General features: G+C 48.4%; 1 protein-coding gene across 3 annotated transcripts in view; it reads right to left on the bottom strand.

Annotated features, from left to right (window-relative positions):
• Positions 1–14,923, bottom strand: part of LOC114764668 (leucine-rich repeat-containing G-protein coupled receptor 5-like) — a 45,839-nt gene extending 30,916 nt beyond the window's left edge. For all 3 annotated transcript variants that reach the window (XM_028954476.1, XM_028954477.1, XM_028954478.1), the window contains exon 1: positions 14,354–14,923. In XM_028954476.1, the coding sequence (XP_028810309.1) occupies positions 14,354–14,685 (332 nt within the window). In that variant the 5' untranslated portion in view covers positions 14,686–14,923. The remainder of the gene's footprint in view (positions 1–14,353) is intronic.
• Positions 14,924–16,397: the final 1,474 nt, after the last annotated feature.

Raw genomic sequence — 16,397 nt, 5'->3', positions numbered from 1 at the left:
AGCCATGAACGGCGTGTGGGGACGGTGCTTTGCTTGGTGGCACTTCAGTGGCAACTTGGCAAATTGGGATTCGAACCAGCAACCTTCTGATTATGGGGCCACTTCCTTAACCGCTAGGCCACCACTGCCCCATTCAACTTTTATACCATCATTGACCTGCATGCACGGAGTCCGTGGTTGGAACTTGGACTTTGCAGAGGGAAATTCAAATAAAATACAGAATTTGATATCATTGTGTAAAGAAAGAAAACACATTACCACATATTAATTATATTATTTATCCTTAAACTTTTTGGTCTAAATCTTTTTAACTTCTTTACCTTAAATTAACTTCAAATCTGTATGTCTGTATGAGTGAAATCGGTTTTATTTCTTCTATCATACTTATTTTACATTTTAGATTTAAAAAATAATTAACAATGGCCATCAATTAAACAGCTTTTAACAGCAATTTGCATTTCTATTTTATGTCATTTATAAATACCACATTATAGTCTACAGCCAGTAACCAAATTTCTCACTCAATGCTCCTCTTGTCCGGACGAATAGATGCACTGCTGCTATGAACTGCTTGGGAAGGAGACATAGTTCCCGGTTAATGGTAAAATAAATCAGAGGTAAGCCTCGCCGCACATAAGCTGAAGCGGGAGGTAAACACACTAAGCTGGTGGTCAAATCCCTGTGATTTATGGCCTGTTAGCAGTACACTGGCCCTGTGTTTGTGTGTGCATGCTCACACTAATTTCTTGTTTGGAGTAATAAAAGCTAATCGGCATGACTTCACTAATGTCTGCGGGTGAAAGGGGCCAGTTTGCTTAAATTGGTCAAGAAGCGGGGGAAAAAAGAAAAAAGGTTTAAAAGGCGTTCCGCGGCACCTAGACATCCCGCATTCCATAACGAGTTTCCGCGCTTTCACTCGCGCCACATCAATCAAGTCCGACGCGCGGTGTTTTACGGCCCGCCACCAGCCGCGTATGCGCGGCGTTTCCATTCGCACAAAACGGGCCCTTTTTCGCTCAATGGCCGATTCAGCGGCTGCCGACACCTCAGGGACAACATTTATTTCCTCACCTGCACAGAAATAGAGGCGACACCTTCGAGGTGAATTCAATTCTTTCTTCCAGGAGTATTAGCGGAGGCCGCTGGATCTTTCTTTGCTGCTTTTATTACCCGTTCAAAAGTCAAAATGCTTTAATGCCGTGGCGGCCGTTCATGGTTTTTCCTTAATTAAACAACCTTAAACGACCCTCGGAGAGGGCACGCTATTCAGTGGCGGTGTTTAGTACGGCATGATGGATCGGCACCGCGTGGAAGCCAGGACATGGCTGAGACTGTCCAGTGACGGGGCAGGAAGGAATGTGGCATCGCTCAGAATGGTGATGAACGCGTCGGGCGAGCTCTTCTTGTGTATTTCTCGCAGGCCAAAAGCAGGATGCACGCGCTCTGTCCATATACAGTCCGGCGCGGCGCTAACAGAGATCCATACGGTTACCTGGGGCGGCCTAGACGGAAGGAGCATCCCGGGACGGCCCTACGGAACCCACCCTTTAAATGCATGGATTTTCCATACCGGATGGAGAATAGGGACCCTGCGGCTTCACCGCATACCTGCGTACCCCTCCAGACGGCCCAGAAGCTCATGAAGGGAGTGGTGGTGTTTCAGGAAAAAAGAAGAAAGCGCTCTTCCATCTGGACCGGGTCACAGGACAACAGTGACGACACATGAAGGGAATGGACAACGCCGGCTTTGACGGCATGTTAAAAAAAAAATAAAAAATGAGCCCTTTGGCTCCTGTTAACACCCTGGGGTCTTTAAGAGGGACGTTTTTATGGAAAAAAAAAAAGGCCACAGTCTCAAATGAAGATTTAAAGTTGGAGAGAGTGAGAGAAAGCAAAAATAAAGACATCAAGGCTGGACACCCCGGGCGTGGAGGGAGGGCAGATTTAGAGCACTATCTGGCAGCTAAGCCCCCAGGCATTGTGTCTCGCGCTGTTAAAAAAGGGCCCGCCGTGGGCAGCTGCTGGAGTCGGGGATGATTTGCAGGCTGGCGTCCCCGTCCTCCCAGAGCACCTCAGCGGGGCTCTCTGGACAGAAAAGAACCATGTTCCACACAGGGAAGCATCCTGTCGGAATCTCACCTACAGTCAATACATGTGGCATATAAAAGGAAGTTTCTCTGTATCGCGTGCCCAGCCATCAACCCTCAAATTAAAATGCTGTCATATTTTGCATAACGGCAACAAAAGCAGCCTTTTGGCATTTACAGGTCACATGGCGTTTAACGTCCCCGGCTCCGGACGGAGGAGGAATGACTTCTCATGAGAGGTGAGAACATGTTTTGTGTCTCAGTACTCCACTGAGGGGAAACACAGTCATTTTGGATCAGAGTCTCCTGGAAACCCATTAGTTCTGGTCAGTTTTAATGAGGCTTGAGATATCGAGCCGGAGGGATGGATGGACAATACCCCCATTGACTGGTTGGTGATGGTTACGGAGTCGACCAAGAACCTCCCATAGGTGTTCAGTTGGGTCGAAGTTTTACTGAAAGTTCATAATTTCATTATCAGTGACACTTGTGTCTTGTGGGTGGGGACATCAACTTTTAGGAAGACAGATCTCTAATCAGGATAGAAATGATAAGATAAAGGTCTTTTTATACTAAACAGCACACAAGTCAATCCTTCACTCCTCATTCTTGCAGTTTTTTTTTTTAAATGACCATTTTTTTAGACTAAGGTGGCCCTGGAGCCACCTTAGTCTCCATGTCAGGAAGGACATTTTGAGTTACTTTCAGGTGTCCAAGACTAAAAGAGGCCATACAGCAAGTGAAATCCAGGTCCAAATCCTGTTTTAATTCAAAGCGTCCTATCTGGTCACCCTAATTTTGACAAAGTTGGCATTCTCAGGTTGCCAGGCGCCCTCAACATCTGTTGTTGAGGTTAAACATTTCCATTAAAGAAAGTTTAAGGTAAGATGCCTTTCTGGGGTCACATTAAACATTCACCCATGGTGCACAAGTGCAACATTAAAGGAACGAGAAGAACCCCACTGAAGCCCTACCCACGGACATGCACGAGCTGGGGTCTGGGATTAGCTTTTCCCAGCTGATGGGCTCAAAGGTGTGAATCTCTAACTGTCCGTCTGGCGGTCAGGTAACTCATTAGCCATTAATGAGCAGGCGAGGCGTTCCGTTCGGATGCTTTTACCGACCTGCAGCGGTGTCGACATAATCGCGGCGTCACAACTGCTGAGCTGACTAGACGGTCGAATCCACCCAAGGACGGGGTAAATCGGCCACGTGTTCCATGTGTTCCATGTGTTTGCTTCCCCCCCCCCCCCGAAACGTGCTGGGAAGACCAGCGGAAGGCTCAAGGTGATCGACAAAGCCGCCCTCTCACGATAAGACCTCGCCGAGTATCCGGGCCCCTCCTCCTCTCGCACCTTTTCTCCCGCCACGCAGGTACGGCCGACCGCGCTCCTGCCCCCTTCTCACGTGCTTCTTTCGTGTAATTTAAGCCAGGACGCCTTCAGAGTAAAACAACAGGAGTTAATCAAAGAATCGCAATTGCGCCGCGCTCATCTGTCTTCACTTTGAGCAGAACACTGGCAGAAATCTGCTGCATCTGAGAGGCCCGAGGCGAGCGCGATCTCGCAGTGCCAACGTTGAGGCATTACCATACCCGCCCCCAACTTATAAAGATGCTGCGTCGCTCCTCCCGCCAAGCTATTTTTAACCTGCCACATTCTTCCTGATGGGAACGAAGCGCCGCGTCCATGTTTTGATCCGCTCGGTCCTGTGATAAGCCCGTGCTGAATAGGATATTATGATTAAACGAAACGAAAGACGTTTGTATCGTGGCGTTAATACACCCCGGTGTGATTTTATCGCTTGGAAGGAAGAATCCCAAATTTCCGACATTGTTGGTCCCAGTGAGTAAACTGGTGCAAGGGTTATTCCAGAGTTCAAATGTTCTCCCTTTTGACCACAACGGGAGTTTATGCAGCTTTTTAGAAAACGAGGCGCATGCTGTAGCGGGAGATAAAGGGCATGTGTAACATTTACCCTAACAGAAAGCATACGACGTTCCCGGAGCAACATGTCAGTCATGGCGGCCTATCTGGTGTTATCCCGCTTTCTATCAGAATGATTTAACTGATGAACTCATCCAAACAGAGTCGCATGAAGGATATTAAAACACATTCTCGGTTTCTTGCTTTTTATCTCAGTAAACAGTGAAGGTTGGCGAACGAAGCCACGTCGGCCCAATCCAAACCCTCAGCCCCCCAGGGCTCCATTTTCCGGGGGTCTCCGTGATGTCTGCAGCAGGGGAGGGTTCACCGGGAGCGGCGGGCCGCCAGAATAGGGTAACGACTGTTCGGATGAACTCCCTGCAGTGCCCAGGGGAGGTCGTGCTACTTGAGGCTCCTGAACGCACCAGTCGCCCTCCACCCAACGCCAGGCAGAAAAGAAAAAGAAAAGGGGACGTGCTCCACGAACGGCACGTCCCCCCTTCCATCGGGGACAATTTTTTAACAGGCAGCTGTAACAACACGTTTTAATTATCACGTCCTCTAGGAATTTTGTAATTAAAGTTTCCTTGCCATGCAATACATTAATTTTTTCCAATACACGAGTTCGGATCGGGTTGTTCGGAGAGTCCCAATTAAAAAAAATAAAATAAAAAATTCTTATATTAACGCAAAAGTTCCATCCCCTCACAGCTCCCAATGACTTTCAACGTCCTATTTTTATAGCGGTCGTAGATGAGCTATTCCAGACCGCGAGGGGGCAATTCTTGAAACAGTTGTGGAACAAAAGACGCCGGGCCAGAGTCTGTTGCATTCATGGCTTGCCGGATAAAGAAAGGCCCACCCCAGGTTCCTTTCTATAGACACACGCTTCACAGTCCGCTCTCCCAGGGAGTCTCCCCAAAAATAAAAAAAAAAAGAATCGGAGAGAGAGCTCGGCTACAAAACTTCCTTTCAAAGATTCACAGGCATTTGAATAATTAAATGACGTTCGTCAAAAGAGAAGGGGGGGGGCGAACTGCCTTCGGTCCTTGATGTAACTCATTAGCTGGAGAAAATGGACCAGCGATGCGCCCTCGGTGGACCCCCCTCCCCACGAACCCAACCGAGGAAAGCCAACTCTGTGCACCCCCACCTGGCTCCTTCAGACTGCAGATAATGGGGCTTTAAAGCCCCTTTCAAGCCCGGGCCGCTTTAATATGCACCTTGTGTACACAGCCATTTCACCAGCACCGTCCACGCTCTGTTTTTCCGAGACAAGTCGCCACAAAGGACGCTTCACTCCGGTGAAAACGCGGAGCCGCTGCCATCCATCACGCCAAGACGTCCTCCAGCCGGACAGCTCCTTTTTTACTTTCGCATTGACTTCCTCACAATTACTTCAAATGGCATGAAAGCAGATGGGGGGTGGCAGGGGAAAGGGGGGAGGGGGGTTTGGAGAAAAGATACCCCCCCTCCTCCGCACCGGCTCACCAAACCTTCGCTTCCCCCTCTGCAAATTAAAGGAGCTGGCAGAAGATCAGAGAAGCAGGACTGGGTGCCTGAGATGCCAACACTGACCAACAATGGCACACATTCCAGTGTGCCAGGCCACAGCCAGCTCCCCCCCGGAGCAAAAACACACCAGGGTCTCCACGGGGACATGTCACGGTGTCAGCACCGCTGCCTGAACTGACACACACATTATAAATGGTGTTTATCTCCGCTAAACGCTTGGAAAATGCGCACCATATGGGCCGGCGCTTGACAAAGCGCCGCTCGGTGTGTTTGTGCAGCCACTGACAGCCACTGGTGAGCAACAGCGGTGCGTAAAAACGGTCCCTGTCCACAAGAAGGAGAGGAACAACCGCCTTCAGAACGCTGATTATTGCACGGCACCCGAAGCCACGGCCACCGCAGTCCCTGTAACGGTGACCTCTCAGCTCGCTTCCTCTAAACTTTCACAACGGGTCTCACTGTCGGAAACCATACTTCTCAACACTTAAATCCTCGATGGCATTTCCACATACTGGACTCTGTGTGAAAAATGAACCCAATAAGCAGAGGTTTGGGGCAAGAAATGTGATTGAAAGCCCACGGCGTGGCTTCGCCACTTGTACTTAGCCAGTGAAATGCACGAAAATAATCATGTTGATAAGAGGCTGGGTTACATAACTGCATTAAGGGCACCACTGAAGGGCGCTGGCCAAACATGTTGTCTGGAGGTGGGCTAAGGCCGGCGTCCTTCAGAATGACCATGTGCTGAAAGGCTCAGTCTTCTCACTCCACATCTGGGATGGAAAGTTTTTGCATAAGAGCGCTTCAGTATCAAATATCCGCTTCTCCGAAAAAGTGACGAAGTCGCATCACCTGCACGAAACCACGGCTACTTTCAGCACGAGGCATTCGTTTTGGCACACGCCAGGGTTTACGCCAGGGTTTACGCAGTTCTTTAGTCCTAAATTAGTTTCCAAAAATAAAATAAAATAATATAGGTTTAAAGGTCTACTGCAGATCCAAAAAATTAAATATAACAAGCCCTCAATTGGCCAGTAATCTAAAAAACATAAAAACACAAAATAAAATTTGGGAGTCCTGTAGGTATTGCATGATAAAATATGAACAAGCATTGTGTTGATTAATTTCTTTCTGACAATATTTATGTAAACTCTATAGCTAAATATGGAAAATCCCAAAATGTTATATAAATCACTCACATCATACAAATGCCTGGTGTTTCACTGGCCTCATGGGTGTGACAAAGTTATGCTATATGTTGATGCATCTGTAAAAAAAGTTTATTATGCAAGTTCCTGCTGCAGCGCCTTTGCTATGGACATGTTACCCTTTCAAAAACAGTTACATTTCTACCATATATACAGTCTACAGACTATGGTTGACATATCACAATATGAATTTTATGCCACATCGCACAGCCCTATTAGATATTATACAAATTTTCGTATAAGCATTGCAATCCAGATCCTGGTAAACGTGACCTACCATGCTGATAGGTCTAACAAGCTAACAGATAGGATAGATTGAGCAAAAAAAACATAGGGAGATTTGTGGAGGGGACAAAAAAAGAGCTGTTGTCCAGTTTAGTGTTCTGCACGTTAAAAGGTTCGGTGGTGAACGCTGCAGACCAACTCTTGCGACCACAGGAGCCGTGCAAATTCCAGCATGACTTAACTAATACATAGTGCAAAAACATAAAAAGTACAATTCCACAAAGGAGGAATTAAAGATGTTCTAGCAATAAGCCAGAATTTGAAAGAAAACAGAGAGAAAAATGCATAGTTGAGTACGTATACGCCAGCCAATCGGTGGAGGGAAAGAAGAAAAAAGGAGAGATTATTAGTTGACTTGAAAACGATGATCTGTTTTCACAGTTTGCTTTTGCACAGCGCTCTGTTCCAGCTCTGACTGGGCCATTTTGGCCACAGGAATCTTTTTACAATGGCTTTTATGGAGAGAAATAATCAAGACCGAAGAACGAGGAAAGTTCCGCAGCAAACATGGCTCAGAAAACCAACGAAATTAGGCAGGAACACGTGGCACACAAACACACAGGAGCCTATTTAAATCTGAAAAACAGATTTATTTAATTCAAAGGTTCCTATATAGAACTGTATGTCTGCGTTTAACAAGGAAAAGTCGTCGGCTTATCCTCAGAGCCAATACCTCCAGCATCTACAACACACACACTTGAGTGAAGGGGAGAGAGAAGACAAGTGGACTTCTACCCTCCTTTGAATCTGGTGTTGCCATTAAAGCGTCCTGAGCGAAGCTCCAGAAGAGGAAGTAGGAGCATCGATTTATCCTCCATCAAAGAGCTCGAGAAAGGTTCATTTGGGACGTGTCCAGCCCCAACGCCCTGCAGGAACTGATTCTTATTCAGGGAGGAAGGAATGTTTCAGGAGTGGAACCAGCATGCCCACTGGCTAATTCTGCAAATGAGCTTTCGCCAGCCTCCCGATGGTTGATTATTCATTATCCGGCGAGGTAGAGACCGACGGGGAGAGGAAAAGGAGGAGAACGGAGGGGGGGGGGAAGCAACGCGCCAGTGGAATTACGGTACGCATTAGAACAACAAACAGCGCCCCTGTTCCCCAATGAGGGCTGCCGTGCAGATCAAGGAGGACGGCAGCAGACGTTTACCAAAATCAGAGCTGGTTTGATGTCTAGAACGTGTGCGTTCACAGCTATTAACTGCAAGCGGTTGACGGGAGACTGACAGACGAAGCTGTCGGGTTTCACCAGCCAAGGTCCTCGGAGGGCGGCTGAATTCCCACCGGAGTTCCAGAAGGCTTTGTAGGTGTGCGAGTTTGTGTTTTTTAGCTGCGAAAAGCCCAGCTTACAGTCACTCTTCAGAATCGGTCAGGAAATGGTGAGGCTAAATAAACCAATAAACCATGTGTGGTCTTGCACTCCTGTTAATGTCAAACGTGTTGCTTTGGTAGCACGCCCAGGTTAAAAAGAGAGAACGATTGGAAAAATAGCAGAGAAAAAAGCAACAGTCAATAAAAAACATCTGTTCTTATTGGTGAAGCCGGGGTAAGAACACAATTTGTTTGAGATCAGGTTGATGAGTACATCGTCTTCAAAGGCTGAATGAAGGCCTGTGGTGTTAAAACAGATTTCGGAGAAATATGTTTCAATGAAAAGTAATGCAAAATCCACAGCATCAGTCAGTCGTATTTATGCAGGCTTTCTGCTGAGTTTCTCAGTTTCATTCTCCCTTTCATCCTCGCCGGGCGTTAGGGAAGTGATTTCAAATCCAATTTCAAATCGAACAAAAGTGAACGTCTCTATTCAGCGCACGGGAGACCAAATTAATGAATGATCTACATTACAAAAGCGTGACTGAGACTTTTCCCTCAGGGTGTTTTCTGACGGCGCTAGAAGGAACATTTCTGCTGAAAATCACAGCACGACCCGTTTCAGAACCGCTCTGAGGTATATTTTGCTGCGCACAGCGCTAGAACATACATTAGCTAAGCTAATTAGCACCCTGCTAATGGCCAGCTTAAGGTATGTCCTTACACGAAGAATTTTTGTCCACTGAAGAATGGCCAAATATCTAATATTAAAGTAGCTGTTGTGGGAAATTACAGTATGTAGTACGAGTGTGAAGTAAGTGTGAAGTAATGCAGTACCCAGTTGCAGTACAAGACCACATTTGACTAATTAAAGTTTTATTTTCATGCTAGTCATGATGGTCAAATTATCTAAAATGATTTTATTCCCCCCCAATAAGGTTTTGGCAAAGTGAATTTATGAAGAAAACGCTCATAAGGTTGACAGCTAACGAACCAGCTAGCGTTGGAGATCAGGAAATCAGAGTTCCCAGTTGCCACATGAAGCAGCGTAACACCACATCTAATTTATTAAAAGCCTGCCGCTTTAATCTGTAATGCACATAAAGACCAGCCCCGCACCTGATAATAAAAAGCCCGAGAAAGCGAGCGAGAGCGGCCACGCTGCCGTACTCTGCTCTGCTTGAGAGGCCCGAAATGGAACGGAATCGGGGCGATGCCCTCCGACTGTCATCCACGGCCCTGTTTTCTCTTTTGGCGGCGCACAGGACATGTGCGCAAAACGCAAAAGCTTCCAACTGCTAATTACTTTAGCTCAGGGCACAGTCGAATAACGGCAGATAATGGCAGACTTGAGGCTAAAAAAGGGAAAAACAAGGAAGACTTCACTTTTAATAAAAGCCTCTTTCTCCCATTGCTTTTGTGCATTGAATTTTCCATGCTTTTCAGATAAAAGGGAGTGTTGACTTAGCACCTTATACGGTGATCGGTCTGCTGTAAATTAAATTGTGTGAGCTTTTATGTCTTAAGACATATACTGTAATTACCGTTTTGGGATCGAATTTTCTAAAAGCTGCTTTAAAATTGCACAACGCAAGAAAAAAAAAAGCTTTGTGGTAAAAGTAGGCGTGTAGCACTTCGTAACCTGGCACACCGTAACCTGTCTTAAAAAAAAGAGAAGTGTATCTTTTAAATACCCTGTTCCATAAAGATGAAGGTTTGAGTTGTTATTATACAAGTTATATCAGATAAGAAATGCACTGTATTTAAAAGGATTCGTGATACCATGGGAGCATGTCAACAGTTCATGTTTATTCTCAGGAACAGGGAACGTGGCGGGGACGTGCGGGTCTTGTTCCGTCCTGACATAAAAAAACCCCACGTGTGAGCTTTTTGGGAACATGCACGACACCATTCAACTCCAACATGGCAGCATCCGATACACACTGTGCATGATCAGATCCGTAACCACATGCAGCTTCCCGCTCCGAGCACTGCCCCCTGGGAAATGTCATGGGTCGCACAGAAAGCAACCCCCACGCATCTTCCACTAATGAACAGGTGTCAGGGCAAATGATGTCCGGTGACAAGTAAGGGCCACATTGCGGGAAGGGATCTTACGTGGGGTCCTAAGGTGAAACAGCTGGTCAAAGTGCCTGCGGGTCCGATCGTACGGTCCGCGGTGAAACTGGAACGCTCTACCCGTACTGCACCATGCCGACAGGTAAGGACACCGAACGTGTGGCCAAGTTATTAAATTAAGTGGCCGTGAAAGGCCCCTGACCACCGTTTGTAATGTCAAGCAAAAAAAGGAATTTGAATCAGGTTCCAGCTTCAAAAAAACTAGAAAGTAGTGCTTCCCGTTCGTCTCTCAGAGCCACACACAAACCACACAGTGAAGTGAAGTGATACACAGCAGCACAGCACACAGTGCACAGAGTGAAATTTGTCCTCTGCATTTAACCCATCACCCTGAGTAGAATATCCAGAGCAGAATATCGCTCCAGATATTCTGCCACGCCGTCTGAAGTCTTGGCAGCGAAACGAAATAAATACGAACAGAAAGAAAAGTGGGTTTATTGGCCGGTTGTATAATGGGGCAGGTTTTCCTCAGGTTCAGAGAAACCCGGCCCACTCGTGCTGTGGCCGGGGAAATCTCTGTTTCAGACCGACAGGGGACCAAGGTAAACGTGCGGAGGTTTGCGTGGGTCCATCGCCGGGCCTCCCAGCTCTTCAAGCCGCGCCAGCTCCTGTCGTGCCTTGCCAAAAAGGAGGGGGGGGGCAGAAAAGAAACTGGGGGTGTTGCTTGCTCCTAATTAAGCCAACAAACCTCAGAGACGGCCCACTGTGAGCCGTCCAAACTGTAAATTAAAACCCCGCCGCGTCTGCCGGAACCCCAGTGATGTTACGCAAACATTGTCAATGGATCATTTGTGACAGCTGCTCGTTCACCTTTGACGGGGCAAGGCTGCTGCGGCTCTTTGATGATAAAACAGTCAGTCATGTGACCTCTACAGCCCTCTACCGACCTTATTTTAATGATCAGAACGATTTTGTCAAGTAAGTAATTACCAAGGCAACCAAAGTTGGGCACCTGCATAACGTAAAGGCACAGAAACAAGGACTAATAAAAAGCTGAACTGTTTTTATGGGTGGTAGTAGCCTAGTGGGTAACACACTCGCCTATGAACCAGAAGACCCAGGTTCAAATCCCACTTACTACCATTGTGTCCCTGAGCAAGACACTTAACCCTGAGTGTGTCCAGGGGGGGACTGTCCCTGTAACTACTGATTGTAAGTTGCTTTGGATAAGGGCGTCTGGTAAATGCCGTAAATGTAAATGTTTTATGAAGCGCAGGACGAGAGCACCAGATCAGACGTGACCTGGGAGAGGGGGGGTTCCGCCGGGGGGACGTTAGTGTCGTGCAGGCCGACCGCGGTTTTAAAAGCATGCCTCACCTCCGTCGTCACATACCGAGTAAACTTCGCCACACCCTGCCTCTGCCAATTTCAATCAATTCAAGTCTCGGCAAACCCCTTTCAGGCGGGAAAAAACCCGACGGGCCCATGGAGGCGCATTGTTTTGCGCGGGGGGGCTGGGAGGGGGGCGGTAAACTGTTCGGCAGCTGGATAAGCACAAGGCGCTGGCAACACAAACAGCAGAACCGAAAAACAAATCTCCCCGGCGAGGAGCGATGCAATCTATCAGTGATCGAGGACAGACACTTAGCTGGGGGGGACACTTATCTTCAGGACCCCCCCACCCACCCACACACACACACACACACACACACACACGCACACTCAACCACTTGGCAATCACACCTGGATCGGGACACTTTATGTATAATCGTTTTTTTTTCCTTCCTTTTTAAAATGTGGGTAATCTTACAGCCGCCTTAAGCCCTTCGCTTTGTGGCGCGTATACGTCGTGACACGAATCGCTCTCTTCCCCGGCCCAGACGAAACCCAGACGTGTAAAAACGCTGGCGTCCGGGCCGATGCCGCCACTCTGTATCTCTCTCCTCGGGCGGGGCGGGGAAGGTGGCGGGTTCGTACGATAAGCGCGGATTAAAAGTTATCTCTCCGCCCAAAAAGGGGCAGTGGTGGCCTAGCGGTTAAGGAAGCGGCCCCGTAATCAGAAGGTTGCTGGTTCGAATCCCGATTCGCCAAGGTACCACTGAGGTGCCACTGAGCAAAGCACCGTCCCCACACACTGCTCCCCGGGCGCCGGTCATGGCTGCCCACTGCTCACTCAGGGTGATGGGTTAAATGCAGAGGACAAATTTCACTGTGTGCACTGTGTGCTGTGCTGCTGTGTATCACGTGTGACAATCACTTCACTTTCACTAAAAAAACGAAACAAAAAGCCACTATTTAGGCGAAGTGATTGTGATTGTCAATGTGAAACACTGCAGCGCAGCACACGGTGACACAACGAAATGTGTCCTCTGCATTTAACCATCACCCTTGGTGAGCAGCCATGACAGGCGCCCGGGGAGCAGTGTGTGGGGACGGTGCTTTGCTCAGTGGCACCTCAGCGGATCGGGATTCGAACCGGCAACCTGCTGAGTACGGGAAACAACAGGCAGCTTAAGGCTTGACGGGCGGACCAGAGTTAACACTGCAGAAGGGCCGGCGGTCCAGAGGGCCACCCTGTCACCGCGCCCAATTGCTACAAAGTACCGATGACGGAGCTTTCAGCGCCGCCGTGGCTCCCCACCACTCAGCACATGCACAGGCGGGAAAGGAGGAAGATGAGTGAGCGGGAGGGGCGGGACGGGGGGCGTTTTCACCAGGGCCGCGTCGAGGGTGAACACCGGATCACTCAGCGAACGGGTTGCCAAGTATATCTCTGGTCACACGCGCGGTCTATTCCGGGCCAGCTGCTACATTTCTAGGCATCCCGTCGAATTTCCGTCGGAGAGCACGCTATCTTACGGTACGTGTATTCGTCTCCCCTCTCAGAGCACCCATGGTGCTTTGTTTCCTCAGCAAAAGATGAAATTTGAACCGCATCAATAACTGTAAATTGCCATTTCACACGTTCATATATTTCAGGACGTATGCAAGTGTAACCCAAGTCACTCGTGCTGGCCTACGTCGCCCATCTATAAGGAACATAGCCTGGCACAAGGCAATCCCAGTCCGGAACGTTCTCACCCATGATTCCCTCGTGGCGGAATGACATCTCTGCCTCGCGAAGACTAGAACTTTATATCATCATTTTCGTCAAAACCACACAATAAAAACGGAGCAGCATTCCTCTTCCGCTGTCTTTAATTCTTTCATTTCTTTATTGCTTATCTGCAGATTACTTTGGATTAAAGCACGCCAAATTATATGTATTGTATATATTATACACATAATATTATCCATAATACTCGGGATCATTTTGCCAGCCCTGTGTCTTTATGTGGGTCTTTTGCAGCACTTTTTGAACAGTGATAAACCCCCACGGACAGACAGAACCAGAGGGAGAGAGGGAGACGGACACACAGAACCAGAGGGAGAGAGGGAGACGGACAGACAGAACCGGAGGGAGAGAGGGAGACGGACAGACAGAACCAGAGGGAGAGAGGGAGACGGACAGACAGAACCGGAGGGAGAGAGGGAGACGGACACACAGAACCGGATGGAGAGAAGGAAATGGACAGACAGAACCGGAGGGAGAGACTGACATCCAGACTGTAGAGAGAGAGACTGACAGACAGAACTAGAGAGAGAGTAAGAGAGAGAGAGAGAGAGAGAAGGACAGACAGAACTGGAGAGAGAGGGAGAAGACGGACAGACAGAACTAGAGAGAGCGGGAGAGAGACGGACAGACAGAACTAGAGAGAGAGGGAGAGAGACGGACAGACAGAACTAGAGAGAGAGGGAGAGAGACGGACAGACAGAACTAGAGAGAGAGGGAGAGAGACGGACAGACAGAACTAGAGAGAGAGGGAGAGAGACGGACAGACAGAACTAGAGAGAGAGGGAGAGGGAGAGCGGGACAGGTGCGCCGGTTCTCACCGACACTCACAGATAGGACGTAAACACGCTCAGGTTGGCGGGCAGCGCGGAGAGTCCCAGGTCCGAGCAGTCCACGCGCAGCAGCATGCCGTCCTCGTCGCAGTGGCACCGGCGGGGACAGTCGCCGGCCGGGCGAGCCGCGTTGTGGGACGCGGCCGCCAGGATCAGGGGGATCAGGAGCGTGCAGGGATGCGCCATCTCCGGCTCTCCCAAGATAAACCTGCTTTTTTTAACTTGCTGCTGTGGGTAGAAGCGGTGGCGGCGGCGGCTGTCGCGAGTGCGCGCCTGGACACGTTGGCACGGCGTGCGCGCGTCCCTCGCCCGCGATTCTCTGAGGTCCATCGGCGCGCACCCCGCCGCTTTAAACGCTCTCGCCGTGCGGCGCGATCCGCGTCGTGACGTCACTCCCCGCCGTTCAAAGCCAGTCCGCGCTGCGTGGAGAGGGACGCAGAACCCCCAAATGAAACCCAGACCACGCAATCATGCGTTTTCGGCTTTCTTATCTGCTACGGGGGTGAACTTTTAAAAAAGGCGTTTCGAGAGAGCGCGCAGTGTGTGTGTGTGTGTGCGTGCATGTGTGTGCGCGTGTGTGTGTGTGTGTGTAAATGATTGACAATCCCCTTCTGAGCAATAAGTGCCTCCCCCTGAATCAATGCTTGGTATTATTAGGGGGGTAAAACTTTAATGCGGAGAGTACAGTGCATGCTTTGTGTGTGTGTGCGTGTGTGTGTGTGTGTGTGTGTGTGTGAAACCCTACGCTACAATAAAGGTGGAAACTATACGGATTTGTAAAAAAAAATTACAAATCTGTCCGGTGGAGATAACGCTTTATCTGGGAAGGAGTGATGCAATCATTTCTATAGACAGACCATTGTTAATATGCAATTTAGAATAAGCAGACTCTGGAACAGCTTATTCACAGAGGTATCATGTCCACGGTGGACTTTTCACTGCAACAGCAAGTTTGTATGCAAATCGACATGGTTGCTCTTTTACTTTATACACAGAAAATCTCCAAGTATCAATAACTGTCCATCAATAAAATCCATAAAAATCAATAAGTGTCATACGTTGGGTGTCACGGACCGTTCGCCCTTCTTTTGAGAAAACACAGCCCTCATGCCAAAAACTGTTTGATAGATCATGAGACAGAACAGCCTTGTTAGTTACATAAGTTCTTGTAGAGGAACAAGTGGAGGTCACAGCGCTGTCCCTCATTCTCGAAGGACCTTAACGTTTTTTGGGGGGACAAACATTGGTCGGCATTTCCATGTTCTGGAGGAAAAATAAACCTGCGATGGGATCATTCGTTCGAAGATCCCTGAATTGGGGTACACACAGCAACTCACCATCGCCTCTTGAGGCACAAAATGGTATTACGTGAATCTTCCGGTCTGATTGGCATCTTACGGGTTTGCGTTGCTGCTGGTGTCTTATTTACTAGTCCCTCCTGCTCCTCCTGTTCGTTCTGGGCTGCAGAAATATCCAGAGAAGCTTCATAAGATGCACAACCCTGTGGATTTGTGCATGGCTTGGCTGGTGGCTGCGGACCCGCGTCAAGACTTGAAAACATGGTCCCGAACCCCTTTGATCTGTCCAAGGAGCAGGTGTGATTCTTTAGTGACCTTTCGGGCGGGGCCGAGAGTCTTTGAGACCCACTAATCTGTTACCTTATACCACCTCTTGAGTGGCCCCAACGTTTTGTGTTAAGGGCCTTGTGGCATCTCACCAGAACGTGTAACATTATCTCTGTGAAGTTTATGGTCTGCCACGGACTGGCGCAATCTGATAAATCGCTCGCGAGCTCATATTCACATTTTATTTATTTTCCTTCCTCTCAACTTGCTCTTTGTACTTAATTAATAGAGGGCCATGACATCAGTTAGCTGCAAAAAATCGCAAAATTAAATTTCCTTTGGGAATCACTGTAATCTTATCTACATCTTAGATTTTCTAAGGTAACACACATGTCTGTCTGATGGAATATGAAACACGATAGCGTACCCACACACACATACGGGGTTAGAGGGCTGCGAACCTTTGGTAATTTATTG

Source organism: Denticeps clupeoides, chromosome 15, assembly GCF_900700375.1.
Source record: "Denticeps clupeoides chromosome 15, fDenClu1.1, whole genome shotgun sequence".
NCBI lineage: Eukaryota > Metazoa > Chordata > Actinopteri > Clupeiformes > Denticipitidae > Denticeps > Denticeps clupeoides.
Note: the sequence above shows the minus strand (reverse complement) of the source record. Positions and strands in the feature narration are given on the sequence as shown.